At 41.4% G+C, this 18,050-nt stretch overlaps 1 protein-coding gene across 1 annotated transcript in view; it reads right to left on the minus strand.

Moving 5' to 3' along the window:
• Window positions 1–1,041: 1,041 nt before the first annotated feature.
• Window positions 1,042–18,050, minus strand: part of Jazf1 (JAZF zinc finger 1) — a 334,196-nt gene continuing 317,187 nt past the window's right edge. The window contains exons 4-5 of the mRNA XM_076835844.1: window positions 10,397–10,566; window positions 1,042–1,834 (exon numbers count right to left, since the gene is read on the minus strand). Coding sequence (XP_076691959.1) covers window positions 1,658–1,834; window positions 10,397–10,566 — 347 coding nt within the window. The 3' untranslated portion in view covers window positions 1,042–1,657. The remainder of the gene's footprint in view (window positions 1,835–10,396; window positions 10,567–18,050) is intronic.

The raw sequence follows: 18,050 nt of genomic DNA on the forward strand, positions 1-18,050 counted from the left end.
AACACTGTATTCAGGACCAAGACCACTCTTCGGAGATCCGAGGAAATTTTTAGTGGGCAGTATCTTTATAAATATTTTTAAATCCCTCATTATGAGAGATTCACAACTTGTGAATAAAGAACCTTACCCATCTGTTTAATAGAATTATCTTTCAAAATGTCTGAAAAATTGAGGAGGGACCCCTGCTTCCCAGGCATGTGTAAGACTTTTCATCAAATGGAAAGAATGGGAAGAAAGTTATTTTATGAGGAATTTGAATTTGCTTTTCACCAGTTTGTATGTGGGTAGTTAGCTGTCTCGAAGCAATTTTTATTGCATAATTAGGCAACTGGTAAACTCTTGGGTTTAAGGAATAGCACTTGGGAGAAAAGAACACTCAAGGCATGATGGTACTGTCGGTGAGAAAAACTTCAGTAATGGTCCAGATGTGGGTCACTCTGATGGGTCATATTAGTCACACTTTTCTTTGACCACCTGCTGCAAGAAGCACTTAATCATCAATAAGGCTCATTTTCATATTTCGGCAAAATGTTTTATAAAGCTAAACAGACATTTCCAGTGATAATGCACACATCTACAATGTGATGGGGAAAGTGCCTTTAAAATAAGTCTCAAAACACAACATGAAAAGGAGGCAATAAGGGTCTTAACAAAAATGTTTCTCTTTGAAACGTGCTTAGAGTTTTAATTCTGATTTGCAACCCACAGGTTTCTTAGGGCAGTGGTTGCAAGAATTGGCAACACATAAACATTAAACTGTTGGCAATAGCGAACTACAAAGTGCTTTAAAACTTCATTGGAAGGTGAAGCTATAACTGAATTTCATATGCACAAAATTTGCACTTGTTTCTTAACAGATTTCAGGGGGAAAGTATTTTACTAAACTGGTATCTTGGTCCGCAAGTTAACAATTGGTATTTGAATCCCTTGCACACAGCAGGCACTCAACAAATGTGTTAATGAGTGAACTGAATATTTTGTACAAAAATGCCATTTATAACACTAAAATGTTAAGTCAGATGGCAAGATTTTCAGCTTTTTAAAGAGCAAAAGGATTTGCGAAATATAAAACACAGAAAGCACACCTTTTATGCATGTTATTTAAATATGAAAATATTTTTAGCATATTATGTTAAACATTCTTATTTATAATTCCATTACCTAAAGTCTTTCTACTCACAAATACTAACTCCATTATGTAAGGCATGGTAACCAGTGTGATAATGAAGGTATTATTTTGGTTTTGAACGTGAGTTGATGTGTTGAAAAACTTCAATCACATTACAATCTTGAAAAAACATCTCAGTGCCAGCCCCTCCTCCCCCCAATTGATATTACTGCAATACAACTAAACATACGCAACATGCCCTCAATTTTATTTTGTTTTGGGGGAAATGTGCTGAAGAACCTAGAGCTTTTTTTGTTTAGCACCTTATATTCAAAGTAATGAAAATGGGTATGATGATTACATGTGCAAATGTACAAAATCATTAACTCTACAAAGATACGTCATTCCAAAATTACAGAAAAATTTAAAGCATGCATTTAATTCTTTTTCTTTAAAGGGTTGCTGAATGCTTCCCCTGAAAAAAAGGTGGCTGTTTTCAAAATCAGCAACTGCTGGTGAGGATTTCTTGGCACAGTTATGACCAGCATGTTATTGCTGCATCTTCCTGATAATCTCAGCCGACACCGGGGGGTGGAAATTGATTGTGTGGTGCCGCAGGCCCTGAGCGGTCTTGTAACTCTTTCCACACCGACATTTGAATGGTTTGCGGACACGAATCTGTGTTCTGTGACCATTCTTAGCGTGGTACTTTATGCCATTCACATTCTGTGGAGAAGACAAAATGTTACCTGTTAGATGAAGTCTCAGGTTTTAACCTTAGTATGGATTAAGATTGCAGTTAACACATCTGGGTGGCAGCTGTTTATAGCGAGAAAGCTTTGCATGAACTCCAGTTGTGACCCTTCAAGGACAGCCTCGTTTATGGGCACCAGGTCACACACTTAAGGAGATACTCTGAAAGAGTATATACTCAGAATCACAGAGTACATATAAAAAAAGTTTTGAATAGGAACAGTTCCCTCTTCCTGGAACTTTGCTTCTCCCTGAATCACTTTTCCACTCTGACAGAGTTAACAGTCGTATAAAAATAGACTAAGGATGACCAACAAAATTGTTTCTAAAGAAAAAAAAGAACCAACAGATTGGGACAAATCTTAAAGACTTGTATGAGTTTCTGATTTGGAAACTCAAGAGTCTTGATTTCAGACAACTACGATAATAATTTCCTCTAACCTTACCTGGAATCTTTGTCCATTTCTTTTTGTCTATTTTCTGCTCGTAAGCTGGTGTCACTGGTACCACTATGGCAGCATAGGTATATGTGATAACCAAGCACTCAGAGACAGATGACGGCCCTACCTTTATTGATGTGTACTACATTCCAAATAGAAAATGTGCTTTCAAAAGTTTAGGTTATTTATGTTAGTCTTGGCACTAAAATGTGACTAGATTTCTTATCATCTAGGTTCTTATTATCTAGATGTTAAGATTAACAATGCTTTCAGGATTTCTTCTAATTGGTTTTGTTAGTTCACTAGTGTATTCTATGTAAGATTCCATTTCTTGATTTACTCTTTACATGTTTAATGAACAGTTAATATTGTTCAACCAATTAAATGGTGAGGAAACAGGTTGTGGGCATTAAGGGGAAGATTTAAGAAAGAAATGTCAGAGTGATATTTGCATGTAAGTCTTAATTTCCAAGTCAGATTAGAGTATAAGGGAATAGAGAAGCAGCAGCTTGATAGTTGAGTTGCTAAGCACAGAAAACCAAGCATGAGCTATTTCCTAAAATACTACTTAAATACCAGTCCTGATGGGCCTGATCCCATGCCCAACAAGAAGATTCCAGCAGTCTTTCTACCCATTCATAGGATGTCCTTAATGAGCTCCTAGAAAGCAGGGATGACTCCTGCTACTATTTGAGTAACCAAGTTCCTGGCACGTAGTAAGTGCTAAGTGAATGAGTTTGTTAGAAAAGTGTTTCCCAGTGTGTGTCTCACTATTCAGGAAGACGTTGAGAGGACTACTATTAAATATATGGGTTTGGGGCTGGGGTTGTGGCTCAGCAATAGAGCACTCTTGCCTAGCATGCGAGGCCCTGCATTCGATGCTCAACACTACATAAAAAATAAATATATGGTTTTGGTGGTTGTTATATCACATTTCCTTCTTAGAGTTTTGTAAGCCCAACAATAGAGAACTCTGTTGGACTTGTTGAACCCAGAGGTGCCAAATAGCCACCACAGGACTGTCTTCTTCAAGGTTGTCCAAATAGCTAGATTAAAAGGACACCAGCCTCTGTCCAAACATGTGGCTTGGGCTGTCTGTACCTTCATCCCTTGTCCTCCCTGCATCCATCCTTTCTCAGTGTTCAGGAAGCACCTTTCCAGTCTTGTCCAAGAGCCATAATCAGACAGACTGACCTAACATGGATAGATGTGTCCTGATGGCCCCAGCTATTCTAGCCCCGCCCCCAGGTGAGGCACAGGCATGTGAATGAAGAAGCCAATTTGTGTATCCAACTGGGTTGAGCCTTCAGATGAAATTTTACTGCAACTTCAAGAACTACCTAGCCAGAGCAACCAATTTATAGTACTCTGGAAGATAAATTCTTGAAGTTGGTTGAGAGTGTGCGCACACACCTTTTGAGAAGGAGGGGCGAACAATACAGTGATACTTTTATGACCATTAAAAAAAAGAGTGGTAGAATATGCAACAAAATGAAATTAAGCCCCTATCTCTAAATGTACAAAACTCTAGTAAATCAAGGACCAAGGAATTAAACCAGAGACCCTGCGCCTAGTAGAAGAAAAAGTAGGCCCAAATCTTCATCATGTCAGATTAGGCCCCAACTTCCTTTTATAAGACTCCTATAGCAAAAGAAATAAAATCAAGAATCAATAAATGAGATGGGTTCAAACTAAAAAGCTGCTTCTCAGCAAAAGAAACATTAGTGAGGTGAATAGAGAGCCTACATATTGGGAGCAAATCTTTACCCCTCACACATCAGATAGAGCACTAATCAAGAACTCAAAAAGCTAAGCACCAAAAAACCAAATAACCCAATCAATAAATGGGCCAAGGACCTGAACAGATGCTTCTCAGAAGAGGATATACAATCAATCAACAAATATATGAAAAAAATGTTCATCATCACTAGTAGCAATTAGAGAAATGCAAATCAAAACCACTGGAAGATTTCATCTCACGCCAGTCAGAATGGCAGCTATTATGAAGACAAACAACAATAAGTGTTGGCGAGGACATGGGGGAAAAGGTACACTCATACACTGGTGGTGGGATTGCAAATTGGTGCAGCCAATATGGAAAGCAGTATGGAGATCTCTTGGGAAATTGAGAATGGAACCACCATTTGTCCCAGCTATCCCTCTCCACCGTCTATACCCAAAGGACTTAAAAACAGCATACTACAGGGACACAGCTACATCAATGTATAGCAGCACAATTCACAATAGCTAAATTGTGGAACCAACCTAGATGCCCATCAGGAGATCAATGGATAAAGAAACTGTGGTATATAACCCAATGGAATTTTACTCAGCATTAAGAGAATAAAATCATGGCATTTGTAGTTAACTAAATAGATGAAGCTGGAGAATATTATGCTAAGTGAGGTAAGCCAATCCCCCAAAACCAAATGCTGAATGCTTTTCTCTGATGTGAGGATTTTGATCCATTATGAAATGGAGAGTGGGGGAATGGGAGTAATGGAGGAACTTTAGGGCAAGGGGAGGGAGGGGATGGGTAAGAAAGATGGTGGAATGAGATGGATCATTACCTCATGTACACATATGAAGATAAGAATGGTGCAACTCTACTTTGTGTACAACCAGAGAAATGAAAAATTGTGCTCTATATGTGTACTATGAATTGAAATGCATTCTGCTGTCATATATAACAAATTAGAATAAATAGATTTTTTAAAAGACCGGTAGAAAGTCATCCTGTGGCTAACAAATGGTAGACATAGGTATATGCCTGCTTGTGATTATCCTGTTTGTCAGTTCAATGAATACTCATTGAGCATTTAGTTTGCAAGTTGCCTGTCATTATTTACATTATTAATATTTTTGAAAGATCAGACTCTTTTTAAGATTGGTGCAGTTAGAAGCTTCAGTGACTTTTTTAGAGAGGCTCTTCCCATTGCCTATATGTGAATGAATGGATGGATGGATGAACTCTTAAGAATAGTCTGATTTGACCTGTACCAACATTTGTGATAATGGTATCCCATAGACACTTGTGAACTTGGTAAATCACAGTAACAGTGGAATGGTATGGCCTCTAGTCGGGGCCTTTTCTGTGGTTAAGGGTTACTAAACATTTCATTTTCTTCTTTTTGTAAGATGGATCATTAGTAATCTAGCTAACCTTGTGCCCGCTGTTATTCACAGCTTGTCAAAGGAAACTAAAGAGCATTAACCATGAAGCAAAAAGGCATAGTGAAGCAGCAGGGCCTAGACAACTCCATCCAGGTCTGTGTTTTCATGATTAATGAGGTTTGGGGAGGTTTGAAACCAGAAATTGCTAAAGCTAGTCCACGGGGAAAACAGACAGGAGTCAGACAAGGCTAGCAGGCTCCGTGGCTTCTAACCAGCTTGAGTGTAAACTCTGCTGTGGTCTGGCTGTGTGACAGGAAGACAGCAATCCTATGTGTTGCCATTATCACTGGAAGAATCAGGAAGCCAATCAATTGGACATTTGGGAACTTGCTATTTCCAGGGCTGGCCAAAGAACCTACCGTAACCATTCCTTTGTTACTGTGATTTAGCAAGTTCACAAATGTGAAGGAAAAGGGTAGGACAGGAGGATAATTGAGGACTTGGGTGGATTTTCTGCCATCAGGACCTACCTGTCCTTACTATGGACAACAAGCAGTTTAGAGGCTATTCCAAAACTTCCACTCTAAATCATGAAACCTAAAGTCAAGACACTAAGCTGAGCTATCCTGTCTTCCACTGTATTTGAAATTTGTTGTTAGTACTCAGGCTTATGCACAATTTTGACAAGTGCCCTAAATAGGAAAGTCATAACTTTCAGTTCTCAAGGGCTTTGATCATCTTCTACATAAAGGAGAAGATGAAGTTGGGCATTGGGGGAGAAAGGGATGTGAAAAAACATCAGCTGCAGAGAGAGTGGTGGTTAAAAGTGAAACCCCTTGTAACAGTCTGGCAACATTCCACCAGCCCCCAAGGCAGGGTGGCAATAGATGTGCAGGTGACTGAGGCAGGGTTTCTAGAAAAGATCATGTCTGTCTTCCCCTGATGATTAGGACTAATGTGAAGTAAAAGTTTAGAAAATAATAGGAAAGCATGAAAAAGAAAAATTTCAGTATTTTTTCAGTGTACTTGTATATCTGTGTGTACATATCAATATAACAAATGTAGCACCTCTTTTTACCACAATGTTATTTTGTAAGCATTCCCTTATCACTAAATATTTCTTGAAAACAGGTTTTTTATTTGCAGAGTATTTTCGTTAGTTCTTTTGTTAGTGGTGCTGGGGATGGCGGATTTCCGTTAGAAGATTAGTACTTCCCAAATTTGTGCTGACTTTAAGTGATAAACTCTCGCTTGTACATCAGTCTTTCTTGATAGCATTCTTAAAGTAATTGTTTAAATTTTATGGTGCTGGACATTGTACCAGGCCCTGGTATGTTTTAGGCGATCATTGTACCACTGAGCTACACCCCGGCCCAGAATCAATTTCTAAAAGATTTAGGGAGCTAAAGGTATTAAACATTTTTAAAGCTCCAGTTATTATTTGCTGCCAAGTTGCCTTCCAGTTACACTTCCAGCAGGGCTTCTGATGGGCTCTTTAGGGGACTTGGTTCTATCCAGGCAGGGAAGTAAAGACTAACATGCCCTCTTGTGGAAAAAAAACCCCAAGCTACAGAGTTGCCCTACTATATTTTAGGTGGCAAAGGTCAGTCTGTCCTTATTTCTCTTGCTGAAACAACCAGCATACTCTATGCAGCACAGAAATAGGTGGGGGCACTTGTTCTGCTTTATATTTCTTAAAAGAAAGTTAGAAAACCTATTTAGTCCTCATCACTAGGTCATAAAAATTATCAAGAGGAAAATTCCTCAAAGCACTTCCACACTTTTTTTTAATACATTTTCCAAAGGAGAGGTGGGGTGTCTGCACTCTCTGGTCCGAAGTCAGCAGAGAAATGGGAACAGCACCAAAGTGGGGTCAGCACCGCCATCCTGAAACATCTGGGACATATTTGTAAGAATGAGTCGTGCCACCACTTTGGGCTTCCAGTGGCCAGCAAGGTTCTCCTGTTTGTCTCTTCCCCAAACACTATACCTTTATTCTTTGGTCCTCAGGTGATCTGTCACAGCCAAGACCCATGCTGGTGCTGAGAGGACTGTGAGCTGTAATTTGACAGCCAGCAGCACCAGAGGACTTGGCAAGGGGGGCAGAGGATGAGCACCCAGTCTTCAGGTAGGAGTCTGGGAGATGGGCAAAATCCAGAGCAGATGGCATTTCTCTGCTGTTCCCATTTTCTTGAGGGGCAGAATTAAAATGAGAGGTACTAACAGAAAGGAAGCTGTGGGAGACCACAAAGTGTCACCCCAAACATGCCTCATCCAATAAGGACTATTGAACTGAAGGATATTATACAGATGGTACAGGAAAGCACCCTGCTCTCCCTCTACCCCAAACAGGACATACTTTAACAAAAACAAAAACAAAATATTCTACCTTCCCTCTCTTCCAAGGGGAACAAATGTCAACCACTGTAGGCAGAGCCTGGACTTCTAGGCCTGGAGACAGCACCTGCAGCATGTATCCTAACAAGCTTTATTAACTAGCTCTTATTGGCCATTTCTTTGCCTTTCCATAAGTTTCCACAAAGACTTGTCTCTTCTCTAAAACTTCACTCTTCTTTGTTGAAGATACTACCTGAGCTAGAACTCAAAGCTATCTTTTTAAAAAGTACTCACTCATCCCCTCGGTATTTCCCATGAATAAACTCCCGTTTGCTTTTCTCGCTAGCCTGCCTTGTTACAGCGATCTGTTACAACTAAGAACTTAGGGTTGAGGAAAAAGGGTATTTTTCTTCTACTACAAAATAAACTAGGCATAGGAAGTAACCTGGGGGAAAATGCAGAGACTTGGCCCTTTTGCAGGCTCCCTCTCCCACTTCCCACTCTGAGATTTGGGAAGTTAGATACGCATTGTCTCTCAACTGTGTAAATGCCAATGACATGAGAAGAGCTGGTCCTGAGTCAGTATCCAAGAGACTAAACTAGTAAGAGACTCTGGGCCAGCAAGGGACAAGGAACTTAAAAAGTGTGACTTGCCTCAGGAATTAAAAAAGAAAGGCAGCACTTATGCATTCTGCCTGACTTCATCATACATTAGCTCACTATCACCCACCCCTCAACAATACCAAAACCAATAGTCATGCAACACACAAGATGAAATAATTAATACCTGATTCGAGAACAGCACTGCCCCACAGCCAATAACTTCCAGAGCCGAACTGAAGTTTTTAGGGATTACAATAATGCTTATCTTAAGCATGTGGTTAGGAGTACTAGTTATGTGTTAGTTCTCCACCTGAGTATTCTTACCCTGCATTCTGACTCAGAAAAGGAAACACTTCCCTCAGGGAATCAGGACAACTAATTGCCACCCATGTCATCTGACAGTTAATGGCAGCCTTTGCAGGCTGAGATTCACTAAATTTTCTTTTGGCTTTGAAAATAGAACATTCTAGTCCTCACTAACCCAGGCAACTGAAGGAGTAAGCTGCTAGAAACCCAAAAGAATAAAAACAAAAGATAATGACAAAGAAAATAGAAACGACTGGGGGGGAAGCATATGTGAACAAGAAAAGGAAAATGAAGCTAGAGATGGGAGAGAATGACTCACTCTGTTGGACAGAATAAAGGGGGGATTTTATAAGTACTTTTTTTTTTTTTTTGGTCAGTTTCAGCACAATTTATTACTTCACCCTCTTTTAACATGAGACATTGCTTCAACAACATTTAAGGCACTTGAGCAAGGAAGGTGGCAAGTTTGGAAGAATAGCTGACATGGAGACAGTGGGCATCCAGGGTAGGCAGGATACAATTCATGCCTCCTGGCATAGAAGATGTACACATTGAGACACGCTGACCTGAAGGCAGCATCTCTCAAGGAATCTGTGGTAGGGTTCTCACATCTCCATCCTGGGGTTTGCATTTTAGGTTAAACAAAGAGCATCTTGACTTTGCTTGATAAAATTCTAACAGTACCTGGATCAGGCAAAATTTCAGACAACCTAGGTATGTGATGCATTTGTGTTTATGCTTTTCTATCAGTAGCTGGGATAAAAAGTACTGAAATGGATTTCATTTTTTAAGTGTTCAGAAACATTTAATGTAAGAAGTGCTTCTGTCTTTCAAGTCTTTTTTTTTTTTTAATCAATCTGCTGAGCCATAGGTAAATTAGCATGTCATTAAGTACACCAGGTATGTTTCTGATTTTTATATTTCTATTTCATGGTTGTATTTTAAAATACACCTTGTAGAAAAGTTTGCAGTTTTGTTTAGCTAAATGCTCTCTGGACTCACACTTGAATGCTACACGTTTCTTTTTTTGAATACTGCTTTGTCCCTCTGCGTTTTCTTGATAGAAAAGTTAGCACCTCTGGCTGTCCATGACACCCAGAGTCAGACCTGCAGAGACACAGGTGGAAAGGTGGAGGCTCAAGGTGAAGTGGGTGGTTTGGTGAGGGGAAAAAAAAAAGCACTTTTTTCTCCCCATCCCCTTTCATGCCATTTGGAAGAAAGCAAGAATGGCCTCAGCTGGAAGGTGAATACCCTGCCACCTTTTCCAAAAGGTCTGTGAGCCTTCTGGGGCTTTTATGATTTCAAAGTGGCCTTCTGTGAGCCACCCAGAGAGCCATCTATTGGGGAAGGTATTTGGCAAATGAATAGATGGACACACTTGCTATTTTTTTTTTTTTTCTTTTCTGTGCTGGGGATGGAACCCAGGGTCAGGCTCAACCACTGAGCTGTCCTCACTTTCCACATTTGATACTGTTAGGCCCCAAGATGACATATGAATTTGGAGACTTGTAGGCATGATCAACTTACAGAAGATCTCTTTGACCTCTAGTTTCCAGATAGGTTAATGAAAGGGGAAAAATACCCCACCAAAGATCCTGAGCCCCTGCCAGCATTCACCAGAGGGCAGCCCTTGTGTGCACATGTATTGTGGCCGTCTGCCCAGCGATGCACAGGATAAAAAAGGCGGCTGTGTGTTTCCAGGCTGTTATGCCAGGTGAAGCTGCACCTCCTTTACCTTGTATCTCTTTTTACATCCAGGAACCGGGCAGGCAAAAGGCTTCTCTTCCCCTCCATTCATGCACATGGAACTGAGGATGGCTTCTGAGCTGATGGCGCTCTCTGTGGTCCAGGACTCATCGCTGTCAGATTCCTCATAGTCCACCTCCTCCTCGTCGTACTCACTGCCTGCAGGAGCAAAGAAGAGAGCAAGGGCTATCAGGAACGGTCCCTCACCACGGGTTGGCCCCAGCTTCCTGGGCCAGGAAGACTGGCAGGGCAAGGCAGCTGTAACTGCAGGCCCGGAAGGACAGCAGTTATTCCCTGATACAGTCCTGTGAGGATAAAAGGTTAAAGCTAGGAACAGGCTGAGCAAGAACTTTATTCTATGGCAGGCCAACCTGTGGCTGCAAAGGCACCGGGGAGGGCCCAGAACAGAAATAACCAACTATGGCAGATTCCTTTCAACACACTTGCAACATAGCGCCTGATGTCCCTTTAGTTTTATGATTTAGTAGCCTAGTAAATGCAAACAGCTGTGGGAGAGGGTTGCATTTTGTACTTTTAAGGTACTTACACTTCAATGGAAATAAATTTCAGAACTTTGCTTTATAGATTTGAGCTGGGAAGATGAAGAGGCACTTTTGGCACTGAAAGAGGGTTACAACAAGGTGGGCAGAAATGTCAGGAGCTCTGAGGTTAAGATGTAAGAAGGGTATGCAGGTCTGGCTTCTGGAAGATGGACGATTCCCTACACACTTATCTACCTTTCGGCTACACATACTTCCTGGCAGGGTTGACCCAACACAGTTATATGGCTCACACAGGAAGAGGATACTCATACTCCAAAAGGTGAAGGCTCTGCTAAGAATTGAATAAGAATCTACTTTCATGATTCCTATCCAGGAGAGCAGGGATGGAGAACTACCTTGATAAGCCATCACTTTTTGCTCTTTTTAAATGAGGCCTGACACAATTTATTTTGTGCTTTTGCACAATACAACCCTGAAGGACATAATTCTACAGATCATAAACAGTGTAAAATAATATGTTGACAAGTCCTAATGCATTTACAAGCCCTGTGGAATAAATAGGAATTATAGCACAACATTAATAAGAATTATATGGTAGCAATTACAGTTGTGAAATTCATCCCCCAGGTGTGAGGCTAAATTGCACCAGGGGCCTGCTTGGGTGCTTCACAGGCTCACTCTGCTACATCAATTATTTCAACACCAAATATTGGCACTTTTATTGGGTTTCATTTTAATAGGCATTAATAAGATTGTTTGAAGAGCAGTTGAGCCAGGAAAAGGGATGCCGACATCCAAGGCTAAAAATTGAAAAGATTCAGGAAGGAAGGAAAGGACCTTAAATTTATTGAGTGCCTATTATGTTTCAGGTATATTATATCCATTATCTCATTTAATCTTCCAGTAACCCTATGAGGTAGGGATTACCGTCACTATTATATACACAAAGGAAACTGAGCCCCCATGAGGTTAAAATGTTTATGAATTCTCAACAAGCTTTTAAGGGATGTCACTTTTTCCCATGTTGCTTCTTGGCCCCTAACACCAGAAACTGTTGAGCCTTCTCTGAGGGGATCACTCTCAACTTCCTGCAAGTTGCTGGTTATTCACCCTTTACACTCAGGTAGAATTGAGACTGTTTCTGAAGACTGCTAGAAATCTCAGGGGGCACAAAAATAATTCCCCCACCAACATTTTGGCAAAAATGAGGCTTTAGAATTAAATGTGGGTCAGAACCTGCTGTACTTGGATGTAGGCTCCCCAAATTAGCCAGCTTGGAAATGCTCATGTCAAATAACATAAGGGTACCACCCTGTCGCAGCCTGCCCTGTCCGTCGGAGAGCAAATGCTGAAATCTGTTTCTGAGTACGGTTTTGTTTAAGACACTTTACTCTTAAACAAATGCCACATGCTGGTGTCCTTAAATTGCTTGTTAGAAAACTATAAATGCTATTTCCCAAAGCTCTTCCAGCGGGACTTCAGAAAGTTAGAAGGACTAATTTACCCATCTAATTGGGCTAATTTGTTAACCTGAATACCAAGAACCACGCAGCATTTACAAGTGGGGGGGCAAGTGGGGAACCTCAGACCAACTGAGGGCTTAATGAAGCCCAGCAGAAGATAAAACTTCAAAACTTTACTGGATCAAAAGGGACCAGCCCCTGAGGCTTGCTGCTGTGTACACAGTCGCCTGGAAACCACATGGTGTACAGCCTTGAGCTGGGCAGCAGGGGCCACATGACTAATGGTCCAAGCTGGGTCTTTGAGAGCCAAAGGTAGTACTGTGACAGCAGGCATAAATCCACAGTGTCCCCAGCAAACCAGGACACATGCCCCTAGTCACTGGCACACCAAAGGGATCTCAAGGTACCGGGTGAAACCAATTGATGCCCTTACATGGCGCTCAAGATGGACCCGTTTATAGTTTCAGAACAAAGAGGAGCAGCTGCAGACCTGGGTTCCTGCGTTGGCTTTCATCAGCCAAGGGACAGCCTGCTGGGCTTCTACTTTCTCGTCAATGAAATGGATGCAGGTATCTTCCTGGCAGATTTAAAGATTAGAATCCATGTCTATAGAGCCTCACAGTGCTCAGCAAATGGAGGACAATAAAAAAAAAATCATTTTTGTAATACTCATAAAATAATATTTATAGAAAAGTGTCTTTTGAAACTAAATTAAAATAATAGTTCTGAAAGGGTTGGGAGTCCCTATACAAGACAAAATACACTGTGAATTTGTAACAACAATTCCCACTATTATGTAAAATTATAATGCTCCAATTAAAAAAAGATGCGGTGTGAATTTGTAACAATGATTCCCACTGTTGTGTAAAACTGTAATGCACCAATTAAAAACAAAAAAGGACAACACTGCTTTGACTCTTAAGTGCAGGTGGAGCAAAGCATACCTCCACATCCCATTTCAGTGAGGTCACAGATACCAAGCTGGAGGCACAGGCAGGAGAGCTTGAGTGCACATGGGAGCCCCATTGCTACCACTGAAGTTGTGTGAACACAGGCAAGTGACACCATCTCTCTGAGCTTCAGACACCTTATCTGCAAAATGGCTAAAAACAGTACCCACCCTTAAGATTATTGAGTTCCTGTCTTTAAAAGTACTTCAAACAATGCCTAAGACATGGCATTAAGAAAATGTTTGATATAGAAATAAGAAAAATATCACATGAGCAGTTTTATTATGCCATTTATTGTTCTGACTCTTCTTGAGGCTCTTCTTGAGTCACATTTTAAAACCAGAGGAATATCTAGGGTGTCTCCTTGAATTTGCCTTCCTATACCCCAGTTGCCACCCTTTTATCAAACAGAATTGCCAACTGCCTGAAGCAGCCATTTCTCCTTGCAGCAGCCAGAGGGCCTACCGTGGGCACAGAGAAGCTGCAGTGGCTCTTAATTAAGTCACCTGTGCTCACATGCTGGTGTCCATTCAGTGCCCCCTCCTGGAGCACCTGCCACTAGAGGCCACAGCAGTCCTGCAGAAAAGTTTGAGACCAGAACCACCTGTTCTCAGTCTCCTTTCAAACATCTTAGAACTCTAGAAAGAACTGACCTCATGATAAAGTCACATACTGAGTTATAAAAATGTCTGAGCAATTTTCTCTCTACTTTGCTTTAATTTCCTAATTTTCCAAGAGGAAAATAAATCCCAGCTTCACTCATCTTCAGTGTCTGCTTCATCTGCTATCTCCAGACTCACTCCAGAATGATAAAATTCTCTGCAATCCCTGGATTCTACCTGGGAACTCCTCACCCATTCAGGAATACAGGAGGGAGCAAGGTTGTTTCTTCTAACAATGGTCTCCCTATAATATCCCGGTCAATAAAAAAAGTCATGAGCACAACCCCAAGTATGAGTCTGTGAATATTTTTAGTATAAATGCCATAAGTGTACGTACTCATATATTGCCATATAAAACAAATACAAAGTGGTGAAAATAAAATAAGTATATTAATATGTGTATTAGTAAAAGCAATATAAAGATTTAATATATCACATTCCTACACCTCACTTTGGGGCCACCTTCTTCCAGGCCAGCTGTGGGGTCACATGGGGCACATCACAGTCAGCTGAGGGATACGCAGGTTGAGATGAGGCTACATAAATACCACTGTGGGGATTGAGCCCAATGTTCATTTTTAATAGGACGATTATTGTTTGTATTGTTGATGCTCCAATTACAAATCTCCATGGCTTTGAGGGTCTGGTTTAACCCTAGTTCTCCCATATGCTTCATTAGTCTATTATTTATTTACTTATTTTTGTACCAAGTATTGAACCCAGGGGCACTCAACCACCGAGCCACATCCCCCAGACCTTTTTTGTAATTTGAGACAGGGTCTTGCTGAGTTGCTTTGGGCCTCACAAAGTTGCTGAGGCTGGCTTTGAACTCAAGATTCTCCCTTCCTTAGCCTCCTGAGCCGCAGGCATTCCAGGTGTGTGCCACTGTGCCTGGCACCCCATTAGTCTTTAGCACACAAATGGGCAGAATATGAAGACTTGAGGAACATGTATATGGCATGGTAGACTAAACGCCTGCTTTTTAGTTGGTCTTCCTTTTGCTTTAAGCTATCTGCTCCCTAAATTCTGGCACTTGCCTATAAACTTAAACCTATTTGTGCGTATGTGTTTTCTTTTTAAAATAAAAATTGTAGCTGTTTAAGAATGAGCTGATTTCATTTTACACAGGCATTTCTGGAAACAAAGTGCTGCCATTTTGGGTCTGGGGCTACCTGTAAACTTGACGCTAGGAAGGGTGACTTCCTGGTCACCAGTCTCTCTCCTTGACTGAACAGCATGGAGAGCTGGGACACAGGGCCAAGGGTGTGTCCGAATCACCTGGCTTGAACAAGGCTCAACTAAGACTGCTACTCAGGACTGCGGTTCCAGAGTTGTGCTCCTTTATCTTCAAATGGAACATCCCCTGTACAAGGGGGATGAAGATCCCACAGACAAAGGAGGCCTGGAGATGTGCCAGGGGGAGAAGAAATTGAACACCAGGTGGAGTCACTCAAAGCCATCCGTGGCCTGTGGTGCAGGAGCACATGGTAAGCAGAAGCAATGGGCTGTCCTCGTGGCAGTTGGGACACAGCCACCCAGGGAGGCTGCAGTCCAGCCTTTCAAAGAAAGCTCTGTGAGTGGTTTTTCTTAGTCTTGGATATGATTAGTCAATGAAAAAATGACATTCACTAAGTTTCTACAAGGAAATGTGATTTAACCTGTCACGTCACATGTAAAAACTGGCAGCCACTAATCCTTTTTGGATTGTAGTTTTATTCTCTATAGTCTCACCGGCCCCATTGTGCAGGCCTGAGTGGGCACAATGGCTGCTGAGGGAGACTCAGATATGGCCCCAAAGGTTCATGTCAGCATTCACTTTGGGAAACTGGAAAAACTAGTAGATAGGATTCTGTGATAAGACTATTTCATTCTACAGGACTAATGAGAAACTTCTGGCTGTTAAAAGAGATAAAAAGTCAGTTTTGTAGCTAGGCATGATGGCACACACCTGTAATCCCAGAGGCTTGGGAGGCTGAGGCAGGAGGATCCCAAGTTCTAAGCCAGCCTCAGTAACTTAGGCCCTAAGCAACTCAGAAAGACCCTGTTTCAAAATAAAAAATAAAAAAGGGCTGGGGATGTGGCTCAGTGGTTAAGCACCTGTTGATCAATCTCTGGTACAAAAACATCAACAAACTGAATCACATTAAAAAACCCCAATGTGATGTAGAACTCCTTGTGTGCAGGTATACACACACACACACACACACACGCATGCGCACAACCCTGGCCATAACTGCCCACCTGGGACAAGCACACGTCCTTGCCCATGAGCCCAGCCAGGCACTGCAGCTGCTGCTGGCCCTCTCACCTGCCATGAGCAGTTTCAGATCTTCCTCTCTCCTCCAACCTCTGCCTCCCTCCCCTTTGCTGAGCCCTTTATCTCTGGGGACAGTCAATCCCGTTTTCATTCTTCGTGGTCATAAGACAGTGCCACACAGATAAAAATAAGTGAAACTTTCCCAGAAACCCAATATGCCACATATTCTATAACACAAAAATTAGTATTAATGCAAAAGTGGTAACTGCAGTGACAGCAAATTAAAACTCTCCCAGGGTGTCAGATTCTGCCTTATAGATTTATCAATATAAATTAGCTTTATTGGTGCTGACCCACTTTATTGGAGCTGAGCAACACTAGTCTAAATGAATTGGCAACAGACGACGATGATGAAAACCACATTAATGGCTCCGGGAAATGCCTGGAAAATTCTTCGCTTTCTTGTTGCTGGGTCTCAGTTCATTCCTGGAATGTCAATCTCCCATCTTCTCCTTAACTTCATAACTGGTTCTGGTTCTCCAGTCCAGAAGTAACATCTCCCTAGGATTTCACACTTTCTAGTGGTTGCTGCACCCTGTTGGTTTCTTTTATGGTGCTTAGAGACCCTTCATCATTATCTTTGATTATCTCATACTGCCCAGGGCAGTGCCTGCACATTAAAAGCCCATGGTCATGTGTCTGTCAAATGAATGATGAGGGACTATGCTTACAGGTGGAAGGGGACCCAAGACTACACACCCCCCTTTCTTGACACCCCCCACAATCTTAAAAAAAAAATTATTTCACTTGCCTGCTTAAAAGCCTCCAATGACTTCTCATAGCAAAAAGCAACTCAATGCCTTACTCCCAGTTGCCTGGATCTTTAATATTTGAAGAACTATTTTTTTTCAAAAAAGAAAACTTAAGAACTATTTGTATTTAGTTTAATGCTAAATGCTTATACCTATAAATCTATGTAAGAAATATTTCTAAATATTCAAATACTATTAGATAGTAAAACATACTTTTAAAAATAAAATGCTCTTATACATGTAAGTATTGATTAAAAACTTTAAATTTAGTATGTGTGTATAACTTATTTATTCATTCAGGTGATACTAGGGTTGGAACCCAGGGGATCTATCACTGAGCTACATCCCCAGCCAACTTGAGCAAGGATCTCACAAAGTTGCCCAGGATGGCCTTCCACTTTCAATCCCCCTGCCTCAGCCTCCCAAGTCCCTAGGATTACAGGCATGTGCCACTGCATCCAGTTTCAGCTTTAAAATATCTTAAAGACATACAGATCAAACAAATGCTCATAGTGACTACAAAACCTTATGCAGGTTGGTTCTAGTGATCTGATTTTTTCATTATTTCTATACTTAATTTGACCTTCCTGGGGTTACAAGAATCTGGCAAGACCTAAAAGAGGAGCTGATCTCAGGCCAGTAGAAAGGGGAATTTCTTGGTGACTGACCCACTGACTCTTGGTCAGGACAACAGAACAAAATACTTTACAGGGGAGCATATATTTATTTCCTGGGCTGGAAGTTTGGGGAACTTTTGTCAAGTTCTGTTTCTTCATAAACAGGACTTTCAAAGCTCACATCTTTCTCGCCACTTTGCAACCTTCAGTGTAATTATAAGAGTCACTGGAGATCACGTCTCCCTGGGACCAGGTGTTTCCTCAGCCCAGCCACAGCCCACTCTTGCCAGTACTCCAAGCTCTCTGGGTCTTCTTCCTCCAAGTCTGCTGGCCACCCTTTCCTAGTCTTGCCCCAGTTCATTCTTTTTCTAGAACTATG

The sequence above is a fragment of the Callospermophilus lateralis genome, chromosome 1 (assembly GCF_048772815.1).
Source record: "Callospermophilus lateralis isolate mCalLat2 chromosome 1, mCalLat2.hap1, whole genome shotgun sequence".
NCBI lineage: Eukaryota > Metazoa > Chordata > Mammalia > Rodentia > Sciuridae > Callospermophilus > Callospermophilus lateralis.